Source organism: Strix aluco, chromosome 18, assembly GCF_031877795.1.
Source record: "Strix aluco isolate bStrAlu1 chromosome 18, bStrAlu1.hap1, whole genome shotgun sequence".
In the NCBI taxonomy this organism is placed as follows: Eukaryota; Metazoa; Chordata; class Aves; order Strigiformes; family Strigidae; genus Strix; species Strix aluco.
In genome coordinates, this window is record NC_133948.1 from 8,671,491 (window position 1) to 8,698,288 (window position 26,798).

The 26,798-nt window shown below is 43.4% G+C and overlaps 1 protein-coding gene across 13 annotated transcripts in view; it reads left to right on the forward strand.

The window, feature by feature from the left end:
* The window catches only part of FBRSL1 (fibrosin like 1), a 552,195-nt gene extending 526,140 nt beyond the window's left edge, over positions 1 to 26,055 (forward strand). For 3 of the 13 annotated variants that reach the window (XM_074843783.1, XM_074843789.1, XM_074843792.1), the window contains 11 exons: positions 3,773 to 4,008; positions 6,210 to 6,260; positions 7,193 to 7,288; positions 10,690 to 10,761; positions 11,330 to 11,368; positions 12,238 to 12,309; positions 13,613 to 13,745; positions 17,843 to 17,920; positions 19,725 to 19,808; positions 20,830 to 21,070; positions 23,084 to 26,055. In XM_074843783.1, coding sequence (XP_074699884.1) covers positions 3,773 to 4,008; positions 6,210 to 6,260; positions 7,193 to 7,288; positions 10,690 to 10,761; positions 11,330 to 11,368; positions 12,238 to 12,309; positions 13,613 to 13,745; positions 17,843 to 17,920; positions 19,725 to 19,808; positions 20,830 to 21,070; positions 23,084 to 24,317 — 2,336 coding nt within the window. In that variant the 3' untranslated portion in view covers positions 24,318 to 26,055. Of the gene's footprint in view, positions 1 to 3,520; positions 4,009 to 6,209; positions 6,261 to 7,192; positions 7,289 to 10,689; positions 10,762 to 11,329; positions 11,369 to 12,237; positions 12,310 to 13,612; positions 13,746 to 17,842; positions 17,921 to 19,724; positions 19,809 to 20,829; positions 21,071 to 23,083 lie in introns of all 13 variants that reach the window. The other 10 variants (XM_074843786.1, XM_074843795.1, XM_074843782.1 and 7 more) reach the window with 9 other exon arrangements.
* The last annotated feature ends 743 nt before the right edge of the window (positions 26,056 to 26,798 follow it).

A 26,798-nucleotide genomic window follows, 5' to 3' on the forward strand; every position in this document is an offset into this window, starting at 1 on the left:
TCTTTGCATCCTTTTAAAAAGTTTCCTTTGTTCACCCTGGCCCCCATTTTATTGTCACTTCTGCCCTAAATGCCCTGTTTATAGCTTATTCATTAGCCTACAGCTGTCCCTGGAAGAGACCCTGGCAGCTGGATACTTCCCTGCAACTTTCACTTGCTGGGGCCTCCTTTTGATCTGGCATTTGACTCCACAACTAACTCAGCAGGGATTAAACAGGACAAGCGTTTTGCAGAAAACGCACCCTCTGTTTCCTGTGAAGCCAGTTAAAGGAATAAGAAGAGGGCAGATTTGCTGTGGAAAAATCTGATGGCCTTGCATCCACTTTTTTTCTTCCAGGAGCTAAATAATGTCCCATTATTTATAACTGCTTCTTTAAAGGAAAGAAAAATGTGAACTGGTCCAAAGTGAGCTCTCAGAATGATGATAGACAAAAGTGCTGTGGGTTCCTAGCCAGAAGCAGGACCACATAGGCCAAAGCTGCCGGCTTTCACGGGCCCTGGCACCATCTAGAATTTCAACCACATGGCTGGGAAGATGTTGGCAGCACTGTGGGAGACCTATTCATTGCTTCCCCTGTTTAAGGCAAAGGACTACTGTGATGGAGACTTTGAAAGTATTGCAAAAGGAAATAGCAATGTGCTCACTAAAAGCATGATATTGCAGTCACTGAAAGCAAGTATGTTTTCACCATTAACTTCAGGAGGTGCAAGATCAAGTGACCTATTCACATTCAGCAGCTTGCCAGGAAATGGTAACAGTCTTGCTCCTACTAAAAGGATTTCTCCTGCAATTTAAGCAGGAGAAGCCTAAGTTAGTGGAGGGAAAGGTCTGGGCGTCTAACCCTGCAGACAGTGAAATGCCTCTTGTCTGCATTCTATGAAATGCCTGCAAACTGGCACATCATAAAATCAATACAGAGCACTGCAGAGCCAGGAGCTTCTGTTGTCATTCACATAAAAGTTTCTTAAAAGCAAACAATATTGCTGAGCAGCCCTGAAGAGCTGGAATCCAACTGCCACTAGCAGCATAGTCCTTGCCGTGCCGCTCAAGTGCATGTGTTCTTTCAGTAAAAGCACCAGCTTAGAAAAGCCATCAGAGAAGGTATGGCCCTTTGAAGTCTCCTTTTTGTCGTCTCCCCCATGCCCTGCCCCAGCTTTGGAGGAGAATGTGCTCTTCCTTTAAATTTACTTTGGCACACTTGTCGCTGTTACCAAGAAGAGAAGCAGAGCTCCTGCATTCACTGGTGGTACAAATTCAGGTCTCCAAATAACAAGGATGCACTTCTGGTGTCATTTCTTCCCTCTGAAACCTAAAGCTTACACAAGTAACCTAGGAGCAACCCTTGTGTGGGCTGCTGCCCTCTACTCAAGGGCACTGAGGCTCACCTAGATGTAGGATACACAGAGGGAACAGCAGTCTTCGTGTCTTCTCTTCTGAACATGACGGTACCTAGCAACATTAGCAGGATTTACCTTTTTCTGCCATGTCCATGTAATGTGTGCACACAGAGCAGTAGTGTTTGGGCTTTCAAAGAGCCGTTCAGTTACTCTGCTTCTAATTGTGTTATTACATGGGCAGACCTGTGGGACAAGGTGTCACGATCAGGCACAAGAACTTAGTTCTGATCCTAACATTGCCCAGAGCCCCTCGCAGAGCTGGGTTATTACTCAGCAGTTCCATCCTTACTGTGAAGCAGCCACACCTCCGAGTGCCACACCACTTCTCCAAACATCTTTGGGCCTTTTCTTTTCCTGACAAAGGCCAAAGTTTTCGTACAGGACTATGGGCTGGAGCCAGCTGCAAATCTATCAGTCTGACTTCAAGTCTCTTAAAGAAATTGGATATCAGAGCACTTACAACTGCCAACTCGCCTTTTATCTCTCCCTCCAGAAAAGTGGATTATCTTGATGCTAACATAAGTATTCGGTTTCTTTAAGTCATGCCAGATTTAAATGCGTAAACACACACACACATATGAAATCATATTCATTCTCTAAAGAGGTTAGGTTTTGGACCTAAGTGCTTTCAGCCTAGTTTTTTTTTCTTGTTTGCTTGCTCCAAAGAGAACCCATTAGACTCTTGCTCCAGTGCTTGGGCTTCAGTATCACAAGTATATACTTTCTGCTTTTGTATTATTATAAAGATTGTAGCAGTACACAGTACCTGCTCTTATCAGGTACATTTATTACTGAAAAGCAAATGACTCAGGCACCCAAAATTTGCTTTCAGAAGTGAGTTTCACTAGGATATAGGCTTCTAAGTGGTAGCAGAGACCTTGAAGTTCCCCATCACAGTGTCTGTTTTTAAAGATCTTAACCATGTCACTTCAGAAAATTATTTAGATATTTCTAATGTTACTCTAGAAAAACTAAGTAAAAGAAATGCCTGCAGAACATGAAATAAGACTTTAAAGCACATGTATTCTTTTTCCCCTTTATATTCAGTGCTGTACTTTAAAAGGGGTGTTACAGTGAAAGAAGTGGATTCATGTAGATTCAGAAGCAAGCAGGTCAGTCAGGACTGGGTGTATATCACCCACAGCTGGTGACACAGGTTGCTCTCAGCTTAGAAAATATATAGCATGTTGGGTGCTGATTCCTGCTTGAAGTCCTTAGGCAAAATCACAGTTGAATTTCATTGATACCAGCAGACATTTTGGGGATTTGGACGTTTGTCCTTCCTGTCTTCAGTCATGTCATTTCAAAAGTGCTGGTGACTTCCACAGCCCTAAACCACTTTCAAATTCAGTGCAAGTTGTTCTTCCAGAGGAAGATGTGGAGAAGAGGCTACATGTCATATAGTGGAACATTTTGAGCCAGTTCAATGTTTCTCCTCTACCCACTGATTTCTCCATATTTTCTCATAGGAGAAATGGAGGCAAGGACAAAAAACGACAATTACAGCCTTTTAGAAATTGAGGAAAGGACTGCTTAATATTTAAGATCTCAAAAAAGCTTATTGCAAAGAAGGCCTCAGTTTGTAGGAAGGATGTTCCTGGCCACTGTGAGCATGTCCTGGGGCTGAGAAGAGGGAGGATGGCACAGGGATCTGTTGAGAAATGGCCATCTGAGCAGGTAGTTTCCAGCCATCCAAATCCATGGTTATCTCATTGCATTGTAGATCTTGTCAAAATTTTACCTCTTAAGCCCGTACATGTTAAACACACGAGTTAGGCCCACCATCCATTTTCAGTGTACGTCTATGCTTCTGAATTTCAAACCTCCAAAGGAAACAGGTCAGTATTACTCATTTTAAAGCGAGCCATTGTCCTCGAGGGTGCTCCCCAGCATCTTGCTGGTGTGGGAAGGTCCGGCCACCATGCCGCGAGAGCAGACCTCCAAGGTCCGTTCCCAGAGACCCCTCGGTGCCGTGGCCGTCAGGTGCCGGGGAGGAGGAGTAGCCCGTCGGAGCTGCGCGGGGGTAGCGGGGCCGCGGGCGGGGGGCCGGGGGCGGATGCTTGCTGACGCCCCCGATGATGTTTTCTGCTGTGATGACTCATGGTGTTCTCTCTTGTCTTTAGATACCAGCCTGTTGATATCATTCAACCAACCAATCATGTATTGCCAGCCTCATTCGGGGATTCTGATTGGTACTTTGTCACAGGCATCTCTCTTACCTCCACCAATGAGTCCTCACGTAGAAAACCACCACAGCATGACCTGCAGAAACAGGGAATGCCAGGTGAATATTGACTCTTTCTCCTCCGTCTTTGTGGTACTCACAGGCCCACGGGCCTCTGTGTCTTTTTTTTTTCTCTCTCTCTCTCCTCTAGATCACGAACTGCTCAGGCAAGAGCTGAACAACCGGTTTTTGGTTCAGAGTTCGGACCGGGCCGCTGCCTCACTTGGCCCGGTGCCGCTGCTGAGAGCGGAGTTTCACCAGCACCAACACACGCATCAGCACCAACACACCCACCAGCACACATTCACTCCTTTTCCATCCAGCTTGCCCCAGACGCCGCTCATGCCGCCCTCTGCACCTCCCATGGTGCGTACCCCAGCCCAAAATGTGAGGATAAGTAGAGCATCTCTGGTCAAAAAGCCTAACCCACTCTTGTCAAACAAAACCCAGTCCTCTTCATTTCAGCCAGGTGTGCTGTCCCTGCCCTTCCAACCTGGAAGCCTGGAGAGACAGGCCCAGCACTCCCGAAGGGACCCCCTTGCCATCCAGAGCCTCCACACCGAGCCTCCAGGTCCCCCACGCTGCTACCCATGAGCAGATACTGCACCCATGAGACAAGTCCAGAGTCCCTTCAGTTTCCCTTTCCCTGTGTCCTGCTGTGTATTTCTGTTCCCCCTTTCCCAGAGCCATGTGCCATGACACACCAAAACACACCAACAAGGACGCCACAAGATCAGTGGCCTCCAGTGCAAAACGCAGTCCCCACAACTGTTTGTCGCGGGGCAGACTCCACTTGCTTACCCAGAGCTCTCACCGTAGTGCAGCATCTCATCTGATACGAGTTTTGTCCCTCTTCTTCCAAATTCCCTAATCTGTATCGATTTTGGCATTTATTATTTGATTACATCAACAAGCACTAACTTGTGTGTGGCTGGTTCTTATGGGAGAGATCCTACTGGCCATGTAATAAGTGTTAGTGTTTTGCCATTGAATTTGCTTGTAACAGAATGGGGCTTTGCTGCAGCTGTTACAAAATTGTTAGAGATCTGCTACAAATGGATTTTGTCAGTACTTTAAAATGCACTCTCTCCCCATTTCTGGCAATTACTTTGTGAGATTGAAAGAGCAAGATTCAGCTTTTTTCCCCCTCTCAGTTTCACACTGTGTCCAAAATGTATAAAACAACCCTCCTCTGCTAAGGCTAGCAAAAGCTAGGAGTAACAGCAAAAGCAGCATTTGGGAAGAACTACCAAGAATTCAAGGATCATAATGTTTCTCGCTTTTCTTTCCCACTGCTGACTGCCTGATGACATTCTTGGGTTGTAATCTGCTTAGGAGCGAGACAATTAGAAGTAATATTATCCACCCAAAATCCAGCCCCAGGTGTTTGCTCAATGTACTCGTGTGTAAACACCTTCCCTTCTTTTCTTGGTCTGTGTAAAACAATCTTGAAACTTTTCTGAGAAACCTCCTGTGTTATTTAAGAATCCTGATATCCAATCCTGCGAACAGCTCCCTCCCCTCCCACCCATGCCTGTTGATGTCAGCCTTCATAGCAAAAACAGCTTGCAAGGCTCTTTTGTTATATTTCACTCACATCTTCTTATATTCCACTAGATCAGGTCTGCTAATCCCAACACCAGAGAAGAGTGTTGAAATTTACAGCTGCATGTGTTTGGTAATTTATGGTATTTACACTGGAGGGGACATGGCTCCAGTAATAACTGTAATTAATGAAATTACAAATCTACTCTCCTGCACATAGAGGAGCATGAAACAGCAGCTGACTTGCCAAATAAGCAGCTTTTCATGGGGTCCTACAGCTCCCTTCCCTGCCTTCTTCCCCGCTCCCTCCTCCCCAGCAGAATGTACATACTGTTCAAAAATGCAATGTACGTGTGCTTTGGTTTTGCTTCCAAGGTGGTACAGGACAAATGGTCATGAAGATAAATATGGGGCACAGACTGCACACATGGAGGTGTTAAAACCCCATGCTGGAACGGAAAAGGTTAACAATCACCTTTTCTCTGGGGTGCTTTCTCTTTTTGCAGGGGAGGGGGAAATACATAGAGATTTGTGCATCTAAAGTAATTAAGCCCTTTTCCAAATTATTTTGGCACTTAGAGGAACCCAGAAAATGGGGAATTGGTCCTGGTTGCTCCACAGCAGACATTGGGGTCTAATGGAAAACGTTCCCTACCTTCTAGTCTGTGATCTAGTTCAGTGATCCTGGGGCAGATCCCAGATCTAGACCTGGAGATGAATTTCGCTGCGTTTTGCTGCGCTGCAGGTACAAGGACTGCTCTCTTCATAGTGAAGGAACCTCTTCACATAGTGCCTCCAAACAGGGTTCTGCAGTGAGACTCAGCAGCACCCAGCGCAACCCGGGGGTAGCGCCTTTCTGTCTCCGTTAGCTTTGGGAAACCAGTCAACTCCCTGATGAGCGAGTGTGGAATAACCAGTCAGTTCTGCTCTGTTAAATGCTGTACAAACGGGCCATGATTATTTGTCTGTGTTGAAATCCTGATGTGTCCGCTACTGCCAAAACCAAACTCACCTGTTTCCTTTTTTTTCTCTTTTCTTTCCAGTTTGACAAGTACGCTCCCAAATTAGACAACCCTTACTTTCGACATTCCAACGTGAGTGCTTACCTTTCTAGGTGGTGTCTTTGTTAATGGTTCTGCTTGCACTTCTTTTGCTTGTTTTTGATTGATCAGTAGTGTTTTGATCCATTCATTCCTAAAGCTCTTTTTCCATCTTGATATTTATTTTTGTTAAGGTAAAAAATTTTCTTTGGGCTTTTTTTTTTTTTTTTTAAATCTTTGTCTACTGCGGTTTTGCTGCTGCGGCTCTATATTGCTGTGCCTGGGATGGCAGGGAATGCGCAGAAATTGCTCAATCCGTGGTCATTGCAGTATCTTTGCAGCTGGTGCTTCTCACAGTGCAGCAGCCTGGAGTGCATGGCTCTTTCACAAGATTTTGCTCAGGTCACAGGAGTAAGTCAGACTAGTGGTTTCTTCCTGGTGCTCCCACTGCTCCAAAGCACAAAAACTACATGTTTTGGGACGTGTAAAACTGCTGTATGTGCTCAGGAGAGGCCTAAGCAAAACTTAACCCAACTACACAACTACAAGGTGGTGTGCATGTTGCCTATGGTTAGTGTGCAATGCAGCATCTTGTAGTTCTTTTTTTACTTTGAAAATTAAAGCAGGTCACATTTCAAAACAGGATCAATTTGTTTGCTACTGCAGAAAAATGCAAAGTTAACTGAAAGTTAACATAAAACCCAAATTATTCTGATTCCTCCAAAAATGGTGAATGCTCTGTGCTTCCTGCAAAGTCCACAAATTTCAAAGGCACACTTGTTCAGCACTATCTAGAAAATTCATGAGAAGAGCGCATTTTCCAAGTTTTGGCTTTGCTCTTAAAATTTTTGAAAGCAAATTTAGCGTGTATTTTCACTGTGGCACTTGTTCAACACAGTACTATTTTTATATGTGCCAGGCTTGGCACCTTCCTCCATTATTGTTCAAGTTGTCCTGTGACATAAGCATCTCTTTTTCTTTTGTAGTTCTTTCCAACCTATCCTCCAGCAATGCCTGGAATGCCACCCATGCTTCCACATTCAGGTCCCTTTGGGTCACTTCAGGGAGCCTTTCAACCTAAGGTACAAACTTCTTCTTATGAAGGCTTTGTTCTTTTGCTGGGAGAGAACTGTATTCAGAGTCATGTCTCTGGTGATTTTGTAGCACATGATTTAACTAGCAGAAGTGCAGCACAGGGTTGAAAGCGATCACCCCACAGATCTGTGAGCATCCTCTGCACAAAGCAGCCCACACTTCAGCAGAAATTTTCTCTTGGCACTACAGATCATTCCTTGGAAAAGGATATAGTGGTTCACTTGGGAGGTCAACTGAAAGTGGAGGGGAAGCATACAGTCAAATGCATTATTTGATTGAAATATTTACAGCTAATAATTGACCGATGAGTCTCAAATCATTTTATAAATTTAATGGTTTGAGATTGCAAAAGATAAACTGTGTTTATTCCCAGAAAAAAAATGAGAAATTGACTGTACAAGTGTGGGAACAATAGGGAGAGACTGCTGTAAATGCGTAGAGCAATTTGAAGGAGCTGAATTTTTATTCCCAGCTCCGACACTGTCTGACCTTGGGCAAGTCGCTTAAATCTTCTGTTCCTCAGCTTCCTCATCTATAAAGTTATCTTGCAGTGGGTTTTATAAGGAATGATTAATGCCTGCAAGCTTCTTTGAGATAGTGTGTTTGAAAGGTGCACTGCAACTGTAACATATCATTACAACTGGAACTGATTGGCATTTGGAAATGTTGCCATGATAACCACCATTTTTGACAAATTCTGTGGTGTGCATTTCTTTTTTTTTCCTCCCAGACTTGTTGTTTTTTATTAATATTTTTAAATGTATAGAAGCTTAAATCCCTCCGAATAAGAAAGATGTATTATATCTATATATAGCATTTGTTTGAAAATGGGGCATTTACACCATTTGTAAGGTGACATGTTAAGCTTCCTTACATACTGTGATTTGAGAGATTTATCTTAAACTGCATTTCCATAGACCTCTGCTACTGTGTTAGAAGACTTGAAGGACCATCACTGTAGCCAGCCCATTTCTGTTAGCATTTGGAAGGTCATTTCCATAACCATACCAAGCAGGACTGTAGGGTGTGCTTTCCTCAGCAGTCTCACTGAGTGAGTGGAAGTCAGTAATTAGCAACTGCTGCAGATAAAGCTTCTTACAACCTTCCCACTTAATTTTTTTTAATGGAAGCTGGAGTATTTCCTCAGTGCCCATTGAATCCCTTACATTATTTTATTCTCTGGATAGATTACAAATAGCAAAGGCTCTAAAACTTTTTTTTCAAGAAGAGTTCTGTATGTAGTATCTAGTGCAGACATAGAAGAGGAGCAGTTGCATCTAAGCAGAGGGAACAAGAGGGACCGAACGTAGCTGTCCCTTGATGGAGTTTGTCTGCCAGTGTTAATGGTCGCTATTCTTGCAAGGCATGCCAGGGGGTCCCTACAGACCCCAAGTTGTCAGGGTGTGAACTTGATGTTCCAAGAAAAGGAACTGCACAAATAAGGTGGAATTGGCAAAATTTTGCTAGGGTGAAGATAGGGTTCAGTTTTGCCATAAGGCTACTGTTAATGAGGAGCTTCTGATACACCAATAGCATGCTCTTTTGGTTTTCATCTCCATTACAGAGCTTTGTAGATACCATCTCGCTGTAAAATACCATTAGACCAAAGAGAAGCAGTTACAAAGCGAGAAAGAAGAAGTGAGCACAGACCCTTTACATTTTTAAACAGTTCTTAGTGCTGTATTATAACTAGCCTTTAATTCATTTTAATGATAGATACATAGAACATTTGCTAGCTTGAGTTTAAGCAGCACAAGGTCACACTCTGGTGCCATGGTTAATCACTAACATCACTTGATCTCTGGACGGTGCTATATTTACATGCAATCTAACATCTGAAAAAAAGAAGGATAGGTTGAAAAATGGATCTGCTGCTTTGTCAGATTATTTCCCAGTGTCCTAGAGGAGACAGAGCTGAACTGCTGGGCAAAGCCACTGTAGTCGTTACTGCATCATTTTTCCATGGTCTCCCTCCCAAGCTGTTTGACTAAAGCCTTCATAATCACTACAGACCTGATGATTTGGTTTTGGCACACTGAATCCTGCACTTCTTGCTTTCCAAAGCAGAGGTCTTGGTTTTGTTTTTCCCCTTCCCGTGTCAGTTGCCTACAGCTGTGTGTGTAAATCCACTGCACATAAATCCAGGCTGACGGTAAACTTCTCAGTGGGTTTCCCAAAGGCCATTTCTCACAAGCAAAGAACTTGAAAAGGTCAGAAGTATTCAGTTTACTTTGCTGGAGGAAGCATTCACATCTTTCTCCAGGGGACAAAGGGACAGGATGACACCATGCTATTAACATGTTGTGATCTTAAAGCTCTTGCCTGTATGATAGCTGTAACTTATTTGCCACCTTATATATACCTCAGCTGTCAGACAGGCCTTGAGAGCACAGATCTGCCTGGGGAGTTCATTGACTTACCTACACACACACACATGAGAATTCTCTTTTTAGTGAGTCCGGAAGTTAGGTGGCCTTAGACAAATTAAAACCTATCTTTCCTCCCACACCCATGGTTTTACTCATTCTTCATACAGTTTGACTGTTTGAAATCTACTGTAATTTGACCTAAACTGTGAGCGCAGTAATCTCTTGGGAAATGAGGTTTAACCCCTCTGCACTCAGCTGTGCGGAGGCACCAGGTGCAGTCGCTCTGGGAGTGGGAGATGGATGAACGCCAGAGTGAGAAGACGAACAAGTTCTTGGGGATCGTCTAGGACAGGGCAACAGGTGGGATCCGGAGGAGGAGGAGGAGTGGGGATTCATTCAATGAGGTGTTTAATTCTTGCTGTAAAATGATGGGATAAACAATGCAAAGCTATAAAAGACCCACAAGCACCTTCTAAGGTTTCCCATTTTGCCGTGTCGAAGCAAATAGATGGGCTGTTGCCATTTTGGCCATTGTGTTATCTAACTCCAGTCAGAGAGGGGCCATGGTCCAATAGGTGCAATATAGGACTAAGATGATGGAGTTGTTCTATTCCTGACTGCGATACTGGTTGCTGCCTGAAACATGGAGGGAGTCAGTCCACCTCTCTCATTCTCTCTCCTGCTGCCTGCCTGTTTTGTCTAAAGAATAAGCTTGGGGGGGCAGGGACTGTCCCTTCCCATCCACTTGCATATTGCATAGCACAATGGGGGTTGTGATTTCAATGGGGCTTAGGGGTGCTGCTGTAATACTGTTACTGCTGCTAAATAATAATAGATGACATGGTGGTTAAATGCTGTTGGCTGTCAGTAAGAGATAACATTTAGCACTAATGTAGCAATATGCGTGTTCAAAGCACAGTACAAACATGGACTAATTAATGCCGTTAACATCAGATAGAGATGCTAAATGTACCCCTAGTATGATACAGTATTATTCACGCTCTATTCTTGTCTTTCAGACTTCAAACCCTATTGATGTAGCAGGTAGACCAGGCACAGTCCACCATACACTGCTGCAGAAGACTCCAGGGGTAGGCAACAATATATAACCTTTCTTTCAGCTTATCTGGATTTACAGTAAACACAGGTATTGCTCATAAAAAGAAAAAGAGCAGCTGGTGAGCAAATTGGCCTTCTAGACTCTGAACGTGCAGTCAGGACAGAAGTTTCTTTTTCTGGTGAGACAACAGTAGCCTCCACCAGTTGTGAATACAAAGGGATGTATTGACTTCTTTAAACAAAGTGAGAGAGAAATGGGGCAGGAAACCCCTTCAAGGTCTTTCCCCTAAGCATTGCTTGGAGAGCAGTTTTATGCGCTCCATTTCAGAACATTATAAAGTTTGGAAAACCACTGGCACTGTTCAGTTGCTGGCACGAAGCTGCTTTGTTTATCATAAAATTCTGCTGAGTTTGGTACAAGGAATGAAAGAGAAGTTTTAAGCCTCCGTTAAGCCTTTTAGGTTTCCCATGTCACAGGGGACTTCTCTGGAACATTGCTTTCTAAATGCTTTTATTTGTTCAGAGGAAGGAAGTTCCCCACCTTTCAATATTTGGCTAGTTTAAGAAAGACTAATTGTTCTATTTCTGCTTTTTCCATAGGTGTCAGACCCTTATAGGCCTCCAGTAAGAGTAAGTAAGGTTTGTGGGGGATTTTATATACATATATATACACACACTTCAAATATTGTGCATGTGTTTTTGAAATTTAACATTTCTAGTAGAAAATTTCACACTCATCCTTTATTTAAAGTGAAATGTCTTAGTTAGCTGTTAGCTATTTCTGATTAATAACGTTTAGGTTGTATTCCAGCCTTATTTTGCATCCATTTATGTGCATTAATAGTTCACAGTATGAAATAAAGGTCACAGAAATAAATGACTGTGAGCATGGACAGACATTCACCAGTAATCAGATTCGTGGTGGCTGAGGTCAATGTGTTTTATTTGTGCTTCTGATGTTCCACAAAAACACCCTACAGTGAGTACCGCCGCTCAACTGAAAAACAGTAACTCGTTCAGCTGTGGCACTGCTCATCCCTGGTGATTGTTTGTCCATACCCTTTCCTCCTCAAATGCAAGCAGCCATAATAACCACGCATGACTTAGCTTGCAGTGCAGCAGGGATGAATGAACAGGGCTCTTTTCGGAAACAGAACTGTTAACTATTAGTTGCTTTCTCTTAAGCATGGCATACTGTTCTTTGCTGCCATTTATTTCAGTTTATAAAGGAGGGAGTGCAAGTAGGAAAGAACAAAGCAGGGGTCTCAGGTCTCCATGAGATGAGGAAGATATCCCACATACCACATTCTTCCTGTTTGTTTCCTTCTTAATTTAAACATCATCTGCTGCAATACAGAAAAAAATGTTGATCATTTATTGTGCTGTTTTAGTAATCAGCCTTTCTCATTGCTTAGCTGCCTGTTTGACAGTAAGGGAAATGAAACGTTCTATCTGATGTAGATTGCTAACGTATAAATTAATCTAAATTCTTGTGCTTTCCATTGCAGAAACCCGGAAAGTGGTGTGCGGTTCATGTACAGATCGCCTGGCAGATCTACCATCACCAGCAAAAGATAAAGGTAATTCAGACAGCTTCTGGAACAAAGCCAAGTCTTTGGGTTTACAGATTATGTTTTAGTGAGTAATGAGCAGGAAGCAGTTACCGTTGGTGATTCTCAAGCTTGCCTGTATTGATTAACTAACATTTTCAATCCTTCAACATTTATTGTAGCAACCATAAAGTTTATCTGAGGGCAAAGGAGTTGGGTTGAAGTATAGCAAAATGAGAAGGAGATACTAAGTGCGCAGCCAGAAAGAGAAGAAGGGAGGGGGGAAGGTAATTTGTCCCAAATCCATCTTTTTTACAAAGCATACATGTTTAATATCATTTCCCTTCTGTACTAGTACCTCCTGTGGAATATGGAGTATTAGCCCATTCATAATGAAATGACCAATACAGTGAAGAACATATTACAAAACATAGAGCAGGCGAGTAGATTGACAGTTACTGTGTTAGAGTTTGTTGGTCTTTCTGCACTGGGCAGAGGGAGGGGGTTTAAAACTCAAGAGGTAACAAGACGTAGATACACCGGGGTGCTGGTACAGGCTCAAAGTTCCCTGTGACAGGCAGAATAGCTGATAATGGGACTTCTGTAGCGTTTATTTTTTCATAGCTCTGTTGTAGTTTTTTTGTCCCATTAATAAAAACTATTCAGTGCTTAAGTAGGTGCATTGTAATTAGTGCCTCTACAAGTGGTGTATGTCCATTTTTTTTATAAGCAAATATATCATCTATTGATCATCAGCTATTGAGAGACTTATATGACTTAGGCGCAGTCTGACCATGCTCACCTCTGTAGGGGAAGGATAAAAATAACCTCTGGAGGAGCCTCATAGTTTTCTTTACCCTTCACCCCTTGTCTGCATAGTAAGCTATACTAGCTGCAGGAAAGGCATAGTCTAGGAACATCTCTCTTTCCAAACTGGAGAAGCAAAACAGACGAGTCCGTCACCCAGCTCTCAAGACTTCTGTCGGCAGCTTTCCGCCTGCAGAATGTTTTTTGTCAGGCTGAGAGTGCCGACTGATCCTGGGGTGCAGCGCGCTCAGTGTATCATGTTGCATGCTCCACTGTGTGTGCTGAGGGGCTGAGAGCTCACTTCAGACCTTATTCATGTGGATGAGGCAGGCAGCTGAGAGGCTGTGGAGCGAAATGGCCTTACAGACACTGTCAGAGCATGACTGCAGTACGTGACCAGAGACACTGCTGTCACTCTCGCTAACTCTCCCTGGCAGGGCTAAGCAGGAGTGAGCCTGAACTCCCTCTCTTTTTCTCTCATAAAAAAGCAAGTGTATAATGAGATTGTTTTTATATCATTTGACAGCAAATGCAGCTGGATCCCCACAAGCTAGAGATAGGTGGTAAACTTGACCTGTTCAGCAGACCTCCCGCCCCTGGAGTGTTTCCAGGCTTCCATTATCCACAGGATCTTGCCAGGCCTCTGTTTTCTACCACAGGTAAGGGAAGATCATCATTTGTTGCAAAAAAACCCCAAATGGTCAGTATATGTAATATGTGTCTCTACAGCTACGTATGCCTCAAAAATTGAAGCAGACAAGATGGTTCATAGGGTTCTGGAGGCACTGGCAACTGTTGTGACCGGGGCTCTCGGAGCTGCTGGACTGGGCTCTGCCATTGCCTCCAGTGCAGGGTCCTCTGCACGTCACCAGGCTGCAGCAGTTGGCTCTTACATTTGTGTCTGTGCAGCTGGTTCTTATGTTTCCTGATTAATAGGCTAGAGAGTGATTTTAAAAAACAGTTTTGACAAAACACTTGAAAATGTTTCTATTGCACGGGATTGGAAGTGGCCCCTGTCTCTTTCTTGCTTTTATACTTGCTGTGTTGGTTTTCTCAGCTCCTCCACTCACCACGTTTCTGTTTGTTTTCTGAAAACAAGGGGGTTTTGTAAAAGGAAGACTTCAATAACAGCATTGAAAATACCACAGAAGGTGTATTTGTGAAGTGTTTGGGTTTTAAATATAAAATCGCCCTATGTTACATGAAGTCCACCAATCTCTAAGGCTTGAAATGGCATATTGAATTTAAAAAAAAAAAAAAAAAAAAGAATCACATACAGTTTACGTTGATCAATTGCTTTCCAATCTGTTGGAGAAGTAATTACAATTAATGCAATTACCAAAGTGCAGTAAGCTTCACTGTGCTTTTCTTGATGGCTCTGACCACAAGAGACTGCAACTCTGACATTCTGGTTTTGGAGGTCACTGGTACTGTTATTGTTGATTTCCATCTACAAATGTTGGTTTTGTTCTCTTCCCCGGGGCTTAACTTTCCCCCTAGACTTTTTCAGATTTTCTTTCTGTGTTTAAGATGCCAATGTCTGCCTTCTGTGTGTTATTAATTGACAACTAATGTAATTTTCTTTCCTAACGTTACTCTGGTTTTATGATGCAGTGTTGCGTTCTCATTCTAACTCAGTGCAGGCATGGCTGTATTCAGCCTTGGTTCAACCCTGTTGAAACGAATGAGGTTAGAAGTGTTATGAATTTTGTCCCAAACATGATAGAAAAGCAACAGATGAGAATGAAGCTGAAATCTCAATGAGAATTGAGTTTCAAATGCAGATGTTGGATAGCCTTCAGGAACTCTGATGGTGGTCCAGTTTGTCTTTCCGCCCTTATCTGTGGATGGAAATTGTTAACCATCAAATGCTCATTTCCACCACATACAACCAGTGCTGATACTAGCTGTACATTGTAGGATGCTACCCTGTATTTTGGACTCTGTAAAGGTACTTTGATAGCACGGCGCCAAGATATTTACTGCACCTGCTTGGATGCATAAGCACAGCTGATTTACAAACCTCTGACTGTTTTCCTATGGCAGCTGCTTCCTTGTCACTGTCATCAGTTTGTCCTGTGTTGTCATTACAAGAATCTTGTTTCATGCATGGTTTTGCTACTGAAGGCTATAGTGGGGAGAGTTTACCTGAACAGGCAGAAAAGCACTAGTTCATTTGGTATCTTGAGCTTTTTCTCTTAAAGATGCAAGCATGGCTTGCTTCTCCATTCATAAAAGCAAGAGGGGAAATAGTATGGAATAGATACATTAAAGAAGGCGAATTAATAGAAACCTTTCACTAGAGATAAACAACCTTACAGCAACTTGTCCATGAGTATATTAATCACAAGAGCCATCACATGGTAAATCTAGGTAAAGAGTGCTATCAAAGTGAACAAACATTGCAGCAGTAATATATAGATGAATAAATCTTTTAGTCTGCAATATCCGAGGCATTCTTTTCACCTTATCGAACAAGCGTGCAGTTGATGTGAATCATTGGTTCTGCTGCATTGCCTAGTTACTGTGGGAGACATAAGTTATCTTAGGGCCACCTGTCTTCAGGACGGATGTTCAGCTGCCTGGCAGACGCTATATTTAATAACTACCTGACAGCCTGCAATGCCGCTCCTGGCTTTCTCCGGAGGATTTTTTATTATCAGCCCGTGTAGTTGAGTTTGTAAGCCGTCTCCTTTGAAGAAATCTCCCATCCATTATACACCTTCTGAAATCTTAAAGGATTAGAAAGATGACAGTCTCCATCCGTCTTGAAGCATTGGAGCAGTCAGAATGTTTATAGATAACTCCAGGTCTCGTTGCCATGGTCTCTCTTAAGTTTCCTCAACTCATTTTCTGGCTGCTTAGGTTTGTGGTGCCCAAACTGGTGAGGGACACGCAGTGCTGTCTCTCTCTCCAGTTTTATCGTCTGCTCATGTTCTGGACACGAGTGCATTTTACAACGACCGTCTGTTGTTGGGCTCTGTCACCAAGGATGACCTGGTGGACTGACCAGCACCTCCGTAAAACGCTGTTTGGGCTGTGTTTGGGATGCAGTTTCTCCTGTGCATATTAATTTCTTCCGTCCATTTCCCCCAAGTTTTGCTGTGGCCTTCCGTAATGTTATCAGTACTGATGATACATGGTGCAAACGTGCATTTGATGTGACTTGGAGATGAGGGGCAGGAACTTAGCAGAGCAGGTCTGCCACTGGAGGGGATCATTCATATGGGCCACAGACAAGGCAGAAGTCTTTGTGGTGAAGGTGACAGGAAAGCTGGAGTGCCAGGTGGGAGGAGAAGGATCGTAATCCTCTTTTCTATAATGCAAAGTTATCACTTGAGAAAGCGATGACTGGGTAAGTGAGCTGTTAGTGAAGAGCCCATGTTCATGCCCAGTATGGCTGCTGCTGTTTGCTAGAGTTGACCTGTTACTCTTCCCGATATTAAGGGAAGTTAACTTTTTACCAACAAAATAGACAAGACAAGAGCACTGAGGAGCTTTATATAGATGCTGGTCTATTCTGCACATGACGTAACATGTCTTTGGGAAAGTGCTGCTTCTGTCATTGTGTGGAATTACTAGTTTCTAACAAATTGAGACAGTTAACGCACGGGTAGGACAGGTATTGCTTTCTGCAAGGGAGGCAGAAGTTGTGTTTGCATCCGGGCAGCATCTGAAAGTTATGATAATTGCTAATTCTGCTTTGCCTGCAGTAGTGGAAGTACTGGCAGGAAGGAGGCACCAGGAGGGTGTTTGCAGTCTAAACAGTTGGAGAGCACTGCTCTTGTCAGTGTAATACTGGAGCCACAGAAACATTTTGTCACACATATCTGAAACAAATATTCAAAAGTTGATTTCAGGTGCTTCCTGAAAATCATCTGTACTAATCTTAGGGGGCAAAAGCCAGGCCCATGAGACTGCCCAAACATACTGTCATTTGCAGGGTACATGGGAGTTAATGTTCTCCCCAAGCCATGTGTCCCAGCGGCAGGTGACACCAGTGCTTTTCATGGTGTGGTTCAAGCCCATTCAGGTTCACATGTGTCTGCCTGCAAAGGAAGCAAATCTCTCATTTTCTGCTCTGAAAGGAGAGCAGAATCTTCTGCACGAGCCTGGTCCACCTTGATATACAGGGCAAACCAGCTTGTTTCAGCCCATTCTTGCCCCTTGCCTCAACTTACTCTAATCTAGCATGCTCAGCAGTGGCGTTCTTTCCCACGAGGTAGCATGGCACTGTGGCAATGAGCAGTGTCTAGGAAAGGGAAGAAATACTGCGGGGGGAGCCTGTGGATGCAGAGACAGATGTGAGAGTGTAGATGGAGCTCTCAAGGGAGAGGCATGATTGATGTTCCCTGCGTGCCTGTCATTAACTGGTGTTTCATATAGACTCTAATCAGTCACTTCCGAGCACCTTCTGTCTGGGCCCATAACCTAGGTTGACCCTTTTTAATGTAAACACAGAGTAATGACTGAAAATGCCAGACAAAGAGATTCACTTCCTCATTACTACAGGTGAGCAGCAATGCTCAGTGCAAGGTCTCCTCCTGCCTCCTAGTGCCCACAGACTCCTTTAAAGGGCACTCAGAGAAATCCTGCCTGTAGCTCGCTCAGCTGGTGTTTAGGGTCTTCCCCTGCCTTTGCTGTGTTTAAATCTGGCCTGTGCCTTTGCACCTGGTTCTTGAATGTGATGGCCAGGACCTCTGTGAATGCAAGCAGTCACTTGCCACTGAACTAAAAAGGGACCTTGTTCTCACAGGTGCGACACATCCAGCCACCACCCCTTTTGGTCCTTCTCCTCACCACAGCAGTTTCCTGCCTACTAACCACTTGGCAGGTAAGTGTAAGTAAACCCTGCCTTCACCTTTAAACCTCTGACCCATTCCTGGCTCTCTGCTGTGGTCCTGCCTTGAGGCGCTGTAGCACTAGGGGAGGGAGAGGCTTAAACTGTCTCAGCAACCAGAAGCTAGCCAGCTTCTCACCCATGCCAGCTTCCCAGCACTTCCCCTCTGCTCTCCTCCAAAGGAGAGGGGCAGGATTAGCAGACCCTCTCCTGCAAGAGAAGGGGGCATGGCAGAGCAGGCAAGTCTGTCACTGATGGGACACTGCACAGGATCTGAAATGTGACCTGTAGAGCTCTTCTGTGCTGCTGAATGTGCCCAAGGAAAAAGGGAAAATTTATGCAGAGGTATCTCAAACAAGCCACAGCTTAAAATGGGCCCCTCCCATACCATTTCCCACCTATGAAAGTTCTTGGCTAGGTTCTTTTAATAAAGTTCAGTGAACAGTTCCTGGCAAATAGCTGTTCTGCACATTTTGCCAGCCTTTCAGTTTCCTAATTGGCAGTAAGTAGAGCCTGATTTTCTCAAATTTCCTCATTTTAGAAGCTTACAAGCAGCTCATTGCCAATTAAAGTTCAAGCTCTGTTGATTAATGTTTTAGTAACACTCATCCAATCAGTAAATGTGGCATGCCACATGACCTAGTAGACTTTTTTCTGTTGCAAATACCCAGATTTACATCAATTCCTGAACATTCTGTCAAAATTAACTGTATTTCTAGAGAGTCACTCAACTACTTAATATCAAAGGGGAAGGGCAAGAACAGCTATTTAAAAATAAATAAATAAGCAAATAGCTGTTTGCTTAAAGATCCAAGCTATTTGTGCTATTTGCCTTGATATTTTAAATATAAGGATATCCATGAGGAAGTGGAGAGCAACACACCTCCTGTAACATGGCAAGTTAAAGACTTTAAAGGAACAGTCAAAAAGCCAGTGGACAGAAGGAGGAGTTGTTTAGAGATGACCAGTAGGAAAGAAAACAAGTACACTGGTACGATTTAACCCATAGCTATGTCTGAAGAAACCTGAGTCAGGCTGTATCTGCTCAGAGAGGAACCTCTTCTGATGCTGGGTGCCTTTAATGTAAAAGAAAAAAAAAAAAAGGCAGGACTTTTTATATCCAAGTGCCAGTAGCCAAATAGTCAGATACTTGACTAGGAAAGTCAAGATTCAATTTTTGCCTCAAAAGAATACAAACCTCCCCTGCCTTTGTCATAGTAGCTCCTAAGACTACACTATTATTTCCACCATCACTGGGGTCAAGGAAGCTATTATGGGAGAGGATGTCAGCACAAACAGGCCAAAGTTAGTTTGTGTAAGGATGGATGTCCATAGCAATTAGCTCGGGACTGTCTCTGTGCTCTATTACAAGGAGGGTAGAAAGTTGTATACAGAAATGAGTGAAACAATGCGTCCCCTCAGTATGCTGACAGAGGAGCCTCCCGAGGTTCTTCTGTCAAGGCAATTGCAATGCTTCTGCTATTAGTACTGATAAGGAAGGAGAGTTATAGCTCAGCAGCAGCAACCCTAATTTCAGCTATTAGACCTTAATTTCTAGCTCGCCTCTGACTGGCATACAAAAGTTTATTACAGCACCTGTTTGCAGAGTGAGCACTGAATCCCTTCTCCATTTTAACATGATGGGAATTTTCTGTGCAAAGAACCTTGCAATGAGAAGGATCAGCTTAAAGTCTGGCCTAATCCTACTTGGATTCAGACCGTTAAGAAGGGGAGGGGTGCGTTTCATTCTCCAACATTCTTGGCTAAATGCCTGCTAAATCCCTGTTTGCCTTTCCAGATCCATTTAGCAGGTCAAGCACCTTCAGCGGCCTTGGGAACTTAGGCAGCAATGCCTTTGGAGGATTAGGCAGTCATGCTCTGAGTAAGTACTGGCTGGGTTACTGCAGACAAACATCCCTTCCAGAAAAGCCACATGCTAATATTTACAGCAGCTGGTGGTAGTTTTTAAAGAAGTTTAATTCCTAACCTCCATTCTCCTATCTGAAAACACTGCACCTAAGATTTCCAGGTCTCTGCGGTGGGAGCTTTTCTGCATGTCACAGACATCACTAGCTGTGCTCTGTGTCTCCTCGCTGCTGAGGGTTGGTACCTTGTGTGCTCCTAGAGGTGCTAGAGCTGCAAGGCCCCCCTGAGCTCTGAGACCCTATGGGCATCTGAAGTAACACCCTTCAACAGCGAAGATGCATAGCGGAACAGCTGTTGATACTTCTCCTAATTCAGCGTGTAGACTTCCTCTGTAACCATTGCCTGAAGTTTAAATTACCTGTATAAAATGATTTTACTTCAAAAACATGTTACCTGTAGGCAAGACATGCTTGAGAGCCACACATAAGAGAGCATGCTTTTGCATCTCATGGTGCAACAGAAATCAGCTGAAGATTGATGGAGGAAAATCAAGTGACTGTTCTGAAAAGCCTACAGCCAAGCTCTATTTTTATACACACACATACATACCACCAAATAGTCTGGTTTCTTTAACAAAACGTCCCTGAATCCTCAGCTGGAGGCAACTGATTGCTTGTAACTACCCACAAATTAAAGTTTCTGCCAGTGAGAGGAGCTGAGGAAAAATACTGCTTTCGTGCTGGAACCCTTGCTGGGGTGGGGGGAGAAGAGGAGCTGGGCATTTTCAGTCATCTCTGAGTTACTCAGGTGTACAGTTAAAGCTTCCTCTGCCAATAGAATTAAAAGAGCTGGTGGATCTTACACCCAGTGTTAGAGGTATCTCTGTCCACCTGCTAGTAGCTCCCCCTCACCATTAGCCTCCCCATTAAAAAGTCTTGAAAGGACAGTTCTGGTTGTGATTAACATTGTGAAAAATGTATATGTAATTATTTGGTTTGAATTATTTTTAACTCTTCCTCCCCCTGTCATTATTCTAGCTCACAACAACATTTTTACTCACAAAGATGGCCCAAACCTGCAGAATTTCAATAATCCCCACGAACCATGGAATAGACTCCATCGGACCCCACCGTCCTTCCCAACACCTCCACAGTGGCCCAAGCCCACCGATTCTGAGCGAAGCTCCTCGGTGACAAACCATGACAGAGACAGAGAGCGGGAGCGAGAGCCCGAGAAGAGGGATCTTTCTCTGAGTAAAGACGACAGAGACAAAGAGAGGTAAGCAGTGGGTGCTTTTGAGCACTTTCTCATGGGCCTATTTTTCCTCTACGTTTTTTCTAATTTTTCCAATTGTAAAATAATCTTCAGAGCAAAGCGTTGCTTGTCTTTGAAGCAGCTGATAGGCCTCTCCCTCAGATGAGATCAACACCAAAAAAAGACCTCATTACCTTTTAGCATTTGTCCTCTATGGAAATATGGTAAGCCAGTCCCTGCTGGTAGGTTAATAAAAACCACCAGGTTGAGGAAGTGAGCATGTCATGGTGTTTTCAGGGTATACTTGGCTGTTTTCAACGCAGTTGCTTTAGGATCACTGTATATTCTGAAATCATGAAGGTAGGGTTGTGATGGGTTCTCATTAATGTACAGATATGCTGATGAATTCAAATGTTAGCTGGACATTAACGAGATAAAAATGCAAATGCCTATATCTGGTGCAGTGTGCATGAACCATTAGCAAAACTGATTTTAAAAAATTGCACTGTAGACAAACCCTTATTAACGATGACGGGTCTGTATCACCTGGGCTATAGATACTTCATTAGCTTCCAGTTACAGGATTTTGAAGCTGTAAAGCCCTTTATATTTCAGAGCCCGGTTGTCTCCAACAGGCTACTTCTTTGTAGGCAATAACAGCCTGCAAGGCTTAGATGTGTGCATTTGCCTAGTGATAGGGGGTTCATAGTTTTCCTGGAGTGCTTTTCATGGCATCTTCAGGCAGTGCCTGTGAACAAGATTAAATGGAAGCAATAGGCTGAAAATCATCTTGCTTTAAATGCTACGTTGTCTGACACCCTTGCGTGGATAGTCATTCAGATAGGACTTCTTGGCTTTAGTGTAATTCATTTGCAAACCAAGGTTACTTTAGTCTCAAGGGTGTTCACACAGGGGTTAACATCTCTATTACATTTTTATTAATTCAGCTTAAGCTGTCCCCACCATCCCTGTTTGGACATGGTTTAATGAACCACCTCCTTGACCAGTAATCAGGACTACCAGAGGAAGAAATCTGGGTTAGCAAATGTAATCATAAGGGATAAATACTTACAGAACTCCTCAAAACACCTCCAGCTTTCAGCACTCGGGTCTCACAGCTTTCAAAAGCAAACCCAGCATAAAGCTTAGGCATCAGTGAGCCTCTCAGCTGCATAATGCAGTTCTCTCAATCACACCATCATACTTTACATTTAAAGTGTCTCTTGTTCAGAGCAAAGTGGTTTTAAAAGGTGATCATTATTTATTCTCCTCTTAAAGAGGTGGGAGTAACTGTGACTAATTGGCTTGCTCAGAGATAGAGGTGCAGTTAGAAATGTAAACCCTCATGCCTCTCTTTCTAAAGCATGGACATTGTCATCAAACACCTTGTTCATCATAGCAGGTCCTCTCGAAACAGAGGTCAATCACTCAAGTTTCATGGCCTATTCAAGGATTTTTGTCCTTAAGCACCTAGCTTACCTGCCAAAACTGCCAACAACAAAAACTCTCCTGCAGCTCCATAGGAAAATAAGCATCATCTTTTGGCTGCTTCCAGTTGACGAGGCTGTCTTGTGAAGGACCTGCATATATTTCTGCAGGCTTCTGTTTTGTGTGACTGGATCCATGTTTTAGGAAAGGAACCTGCGTTAAGAGTGTTACAGCCAAGAAGATCATTGTCTGGCAGCAAGATGTATATATGAACACACAATAAGCATCTTTTTTTAAAAAATAAGCTGTCTGGAATTCTTTTTTCCCTACATTTCTCAGTGAAGTGGTCCTTCTGTTCTTTCAAATGCATCCCCAATTTAGTCCCCAAATTTGTGGACATTTTACACTTTTTTCCTACATAGTATGTAAAGACAGGTAGTGCATATCTATTAGTGTAGCATCACACCTATAGCTGATGCTGGCAGAGCTTTTCACATTATTTTCTGAGCAATCTCAAAGTACACAACTAGACACAGCACTAAGCATGTCCAACATCACATGTATGCTTGTTCACACAAAACGAAGGATGTGTGTTCTCTCTTTTTACAGAGACCTCATGGATAAAAACAGACATTCAAACAGATCCTCACCGGCATCGGCTCCAGTGACACATCAGATAAGCAATCTCATCCGCAGCAACAGCCAAACCTCCAGTGATCCCATCAGGCAGGTTAGCCTCGGGGAAAGGGAAAGGTCCAAAGAACCCGAGCGAGAGCACCCTGACCGGCTGAGAGAGCCGCCCATAGCAGAACACAAGATTAAAGAGAGCCGTTCCCCAGTGAAGGAAACTCCAAGCCATGATAAGAGACCCTCCGAGGACAACACAAAGCCAGTAATCCAGTCTGTGTCCCCATACAGCAAACCTGCACTAAGTGAGAGCTTGAAGCTTACCAATCTAATGAGCAAGGACATGGAGAGAAAGACAGAGCTTCCCAGCGACCTCCAGAAGATTAAGAATGACATCAAAGTCAAAGAGGAGAGGAAGGAAGACAGTGATGTGCTGGTGGTAGGGTCTGAGCCTTCACAGCACTCCCGATCAGTGGAGCATCCCCCACCACCCACTTTGCATGGATTATCATTGCCTCACTCGATGGCTGCCTCTATGCCCATCTCCATGGGCAGCGTGCACCAGATGAACAACATGAATGTTCTGGACCGCAGCAGAATGATGACCCCGCTCATAGGCATGAACCCTTTGTCAGGAAGAGAGAGGCTGCCGCATCCCGGATTTTCTTGGGACCCAATGAGGGACCCGTTGCGAGATGCCTACCGGAGCTTAGACCTGCACCGTCGAATGGACTTTCAGCTCCGGACGGATCCTATCCACAGGTTCCCTACCACCTCTGGATTTTACGACCATGAGCGTTCTTATAGAGACAGGGAGCCACACGACTATAACCATGAAAACCTTCTTGAAGCCCGCCGAGAGCAGGAGCGGTTGCGGCAAGTGGAGGAAAGAGAGCGCTTGCACTTACGGGAAGAACTTGAGCGTGCCAGAATGCACCACTTGCACTCGTCCCCCATCGAAAGTCACCTGGCACACGTGCCATCCTTCATGCCTCATTTAAGCGGGATGCATTACCCCAGACTGAGTCCATCCACTGCCATGCACAATGGGATTTTAAATAGGAACCCACCAACTGCAGCGCTGAGCGCCCCACCGCCTCTTGTACCAGCGAGCAGCACCAGACCTGCCTCCCCACGCAGGACTACTCCACTCACAAACTCAGAGTCCAGGGACTACTCCCCCTCTAGGAACCCCAAAGAAGTAGAGGCACGATAGTCCCCAACATCGAATTTTAAACTTGCCTGTATATAAAACAAACAAACAAAAAAAAAACAAACAGAAAAAAAAAACAAAAAACAAACCTTTTACAAAATGCACTGCTGTAAACTTTTTTTTTTAATGTAAAATTTGTAGAAGTTAAGCACATTTCCATAAATAACGGGGTCGGGGATGCAGACTTTCCAACAAGAAGGTTGCTGAGAATGGGAATTTAATATATAGGTATTGATTTTTGTTTTTGTTTTTTGTTTCTGTGCTAAAAAAAAAAATGAGTTAAAAATATCAAGTTTGTACATTTTTTCCCAAATGTGAGAAACATTTTTAATGGATTTGTATTTTTTTTAATTTTGTGCTCTTTATTCACTTAAAAAAGAAGAAATTTTGCTTTTGTTTTTAGTTAAATTTGCATTTTAAAGGCCTCAGATCCTTAAGAAAAAAATACCCAGGGTTTCTTAAAAGTATTATTTATGGAAATACTGTAGTTTTACAGTCCACTGTGAGGTTCCCTTCTGAGGCCAATTGATCACTTACCTTGGTACTTTGGAACCGAAGTTACAGATATATATTAAAATATTAATAATAATAATAATGTACAAAACTGTTTGTTTTTTGCCTTATTATATTATGCAGAAATTTAAGAGGAATTTTTTTTGACTTCTTGTTTTAAACAAAAAAAAACAAAGAAAACAAACTGTAAATATTCTGTTAATATAAATGTACACCAATATTAAATTCTTAACATAGGTAGACTTTATAAAAATGGTTTCTAGAACCACTCTGGTTATTTGTTAACATGGTTACAACTCATACTCTTGTCACAGTCAGAAATTCACACTCAGAAAGCTAAGTACGGCATATATACTTCAACTATGCAAGAACTTGGAGGCAGGTCTTAGTGGATGTTGGGGGGAGGAAGGTTTAAAAAAAAACAACCCAAAAACAACCAACTCGCAACTATGGAGACAGAATGGAAATGGCATGTGAACAGGAAGAAGGATGCTTGTGTTTAACAAAAAAAAAAAAAAAGAGAGACTGAATTTTTTTGTACAAACACAAGGGACTGTTCGTCAAGGAAAGAGAGAGACACACGCTCCTGGAAGGGAATTTTGGTTTCCTACTTTTCAAGCTGGCAAAAGCAGATGGAACTGGCACAGTACCATGCGGCAGACCCTTTCCTTATTTTTTTTTCCTTTTTTTTTCTCTTTTTTTGTGTTGTGGGCAGGATCGCTGGCAAGCAAGGACAATTTTCCGTGGACCCCTTGTGCTAATTGTGCAGTGTTCTTATTGGAATCTGTATACAAGACAAAGTAGAATTTTAGGAGTGCAAAAAAAAAAAGTCTAATGGTTGATTAAAAAAAAAGAAATTCTGATATATTATCTATAGTACATGAAGACCATAAGCAAATGTTTGTTTCAGTGTGGTTCTGCCTTGAACTGCTTTTTGGCATGATTTATTTTTTATTTCCAATTTTACTTTTCATCCATATGTAAATTTTGCCATGTTTTACTTGCTGTACCATCCCCCCTCCCTTATTTTATTTTTCAGTGTCCATGTTTTATATATCCTGGGCTTTTTCTCTCTAGTTAATTCAGCCATCCGCTACTATTTTCTTGGCTCTGTAACTCTTGTTTCCCCCCCCCCCCCATCCTCCCCCCTGCACCCCCTGTAATTTTAAACATTCAGTTTCCTTGTAGATCAATGAAGATAAATACAACATTGATTTTGGATGAAAAAGGTAGTTGAGTGTTTGTGTGTCGTAGCCAGTGCTGTTGACTCGGAGGCTAATGGTTTATCGACGGCGCTTCGACGGCTGGGAGGAGGCAGCTGGTGGAAGGGGTTGGTGCTGGGAGAGGGATTTTATTTTGTTTGTGGATCTTTGCCGGCAGAAGGAACGTGGCCCGTAAAATGCTTCGGAGGGTCGGGGCGGGGGGAGGAGAGCGGCGCTCCCCCGCAGCTCTCGCGCCCATGGCCCTGGCGCAGGGGCACCTTGGGCTCTGCGCCTCCTGCGCTGATCCGGCAGCCTTCTGCTGGGGGGACAGAAGGACAGAAAAGGAAGCGCAGCCTCTGTGCAGAAGCTCGTTGAAGGGCTCGTGCTGCCGGCATCACTACGGGAAGGTTATCGCCTCAAGCACTGTTCTCCACGTGCATTTTCATTTGCTTCCCCAGCTTTTCCCGTAGGCTGAGAGCAGACATCTGCAGGGGGATGGAAAAGTGCTCCAAGCCCCCTCACTCTCACTAACTGATTTAACAGTGGGCGACTGTGCTTTAACAGCATGTTACAGCTTCTGTTTTTAAGTTTGCGTGTGACTAAATTACCAAGCATAAAAAAGTAAAATGAAATAAAATAGCAGGGTCCTTAATCTGATGAAAGGAGGCTTAAAACAAAATAGGCATTAAAAATCAGCACCTGCTCTCCCAGCTGAAATCAGAGGAGCATATAACACATGGTGGAAGTGAAAAGTGTGTTGGACTCACAT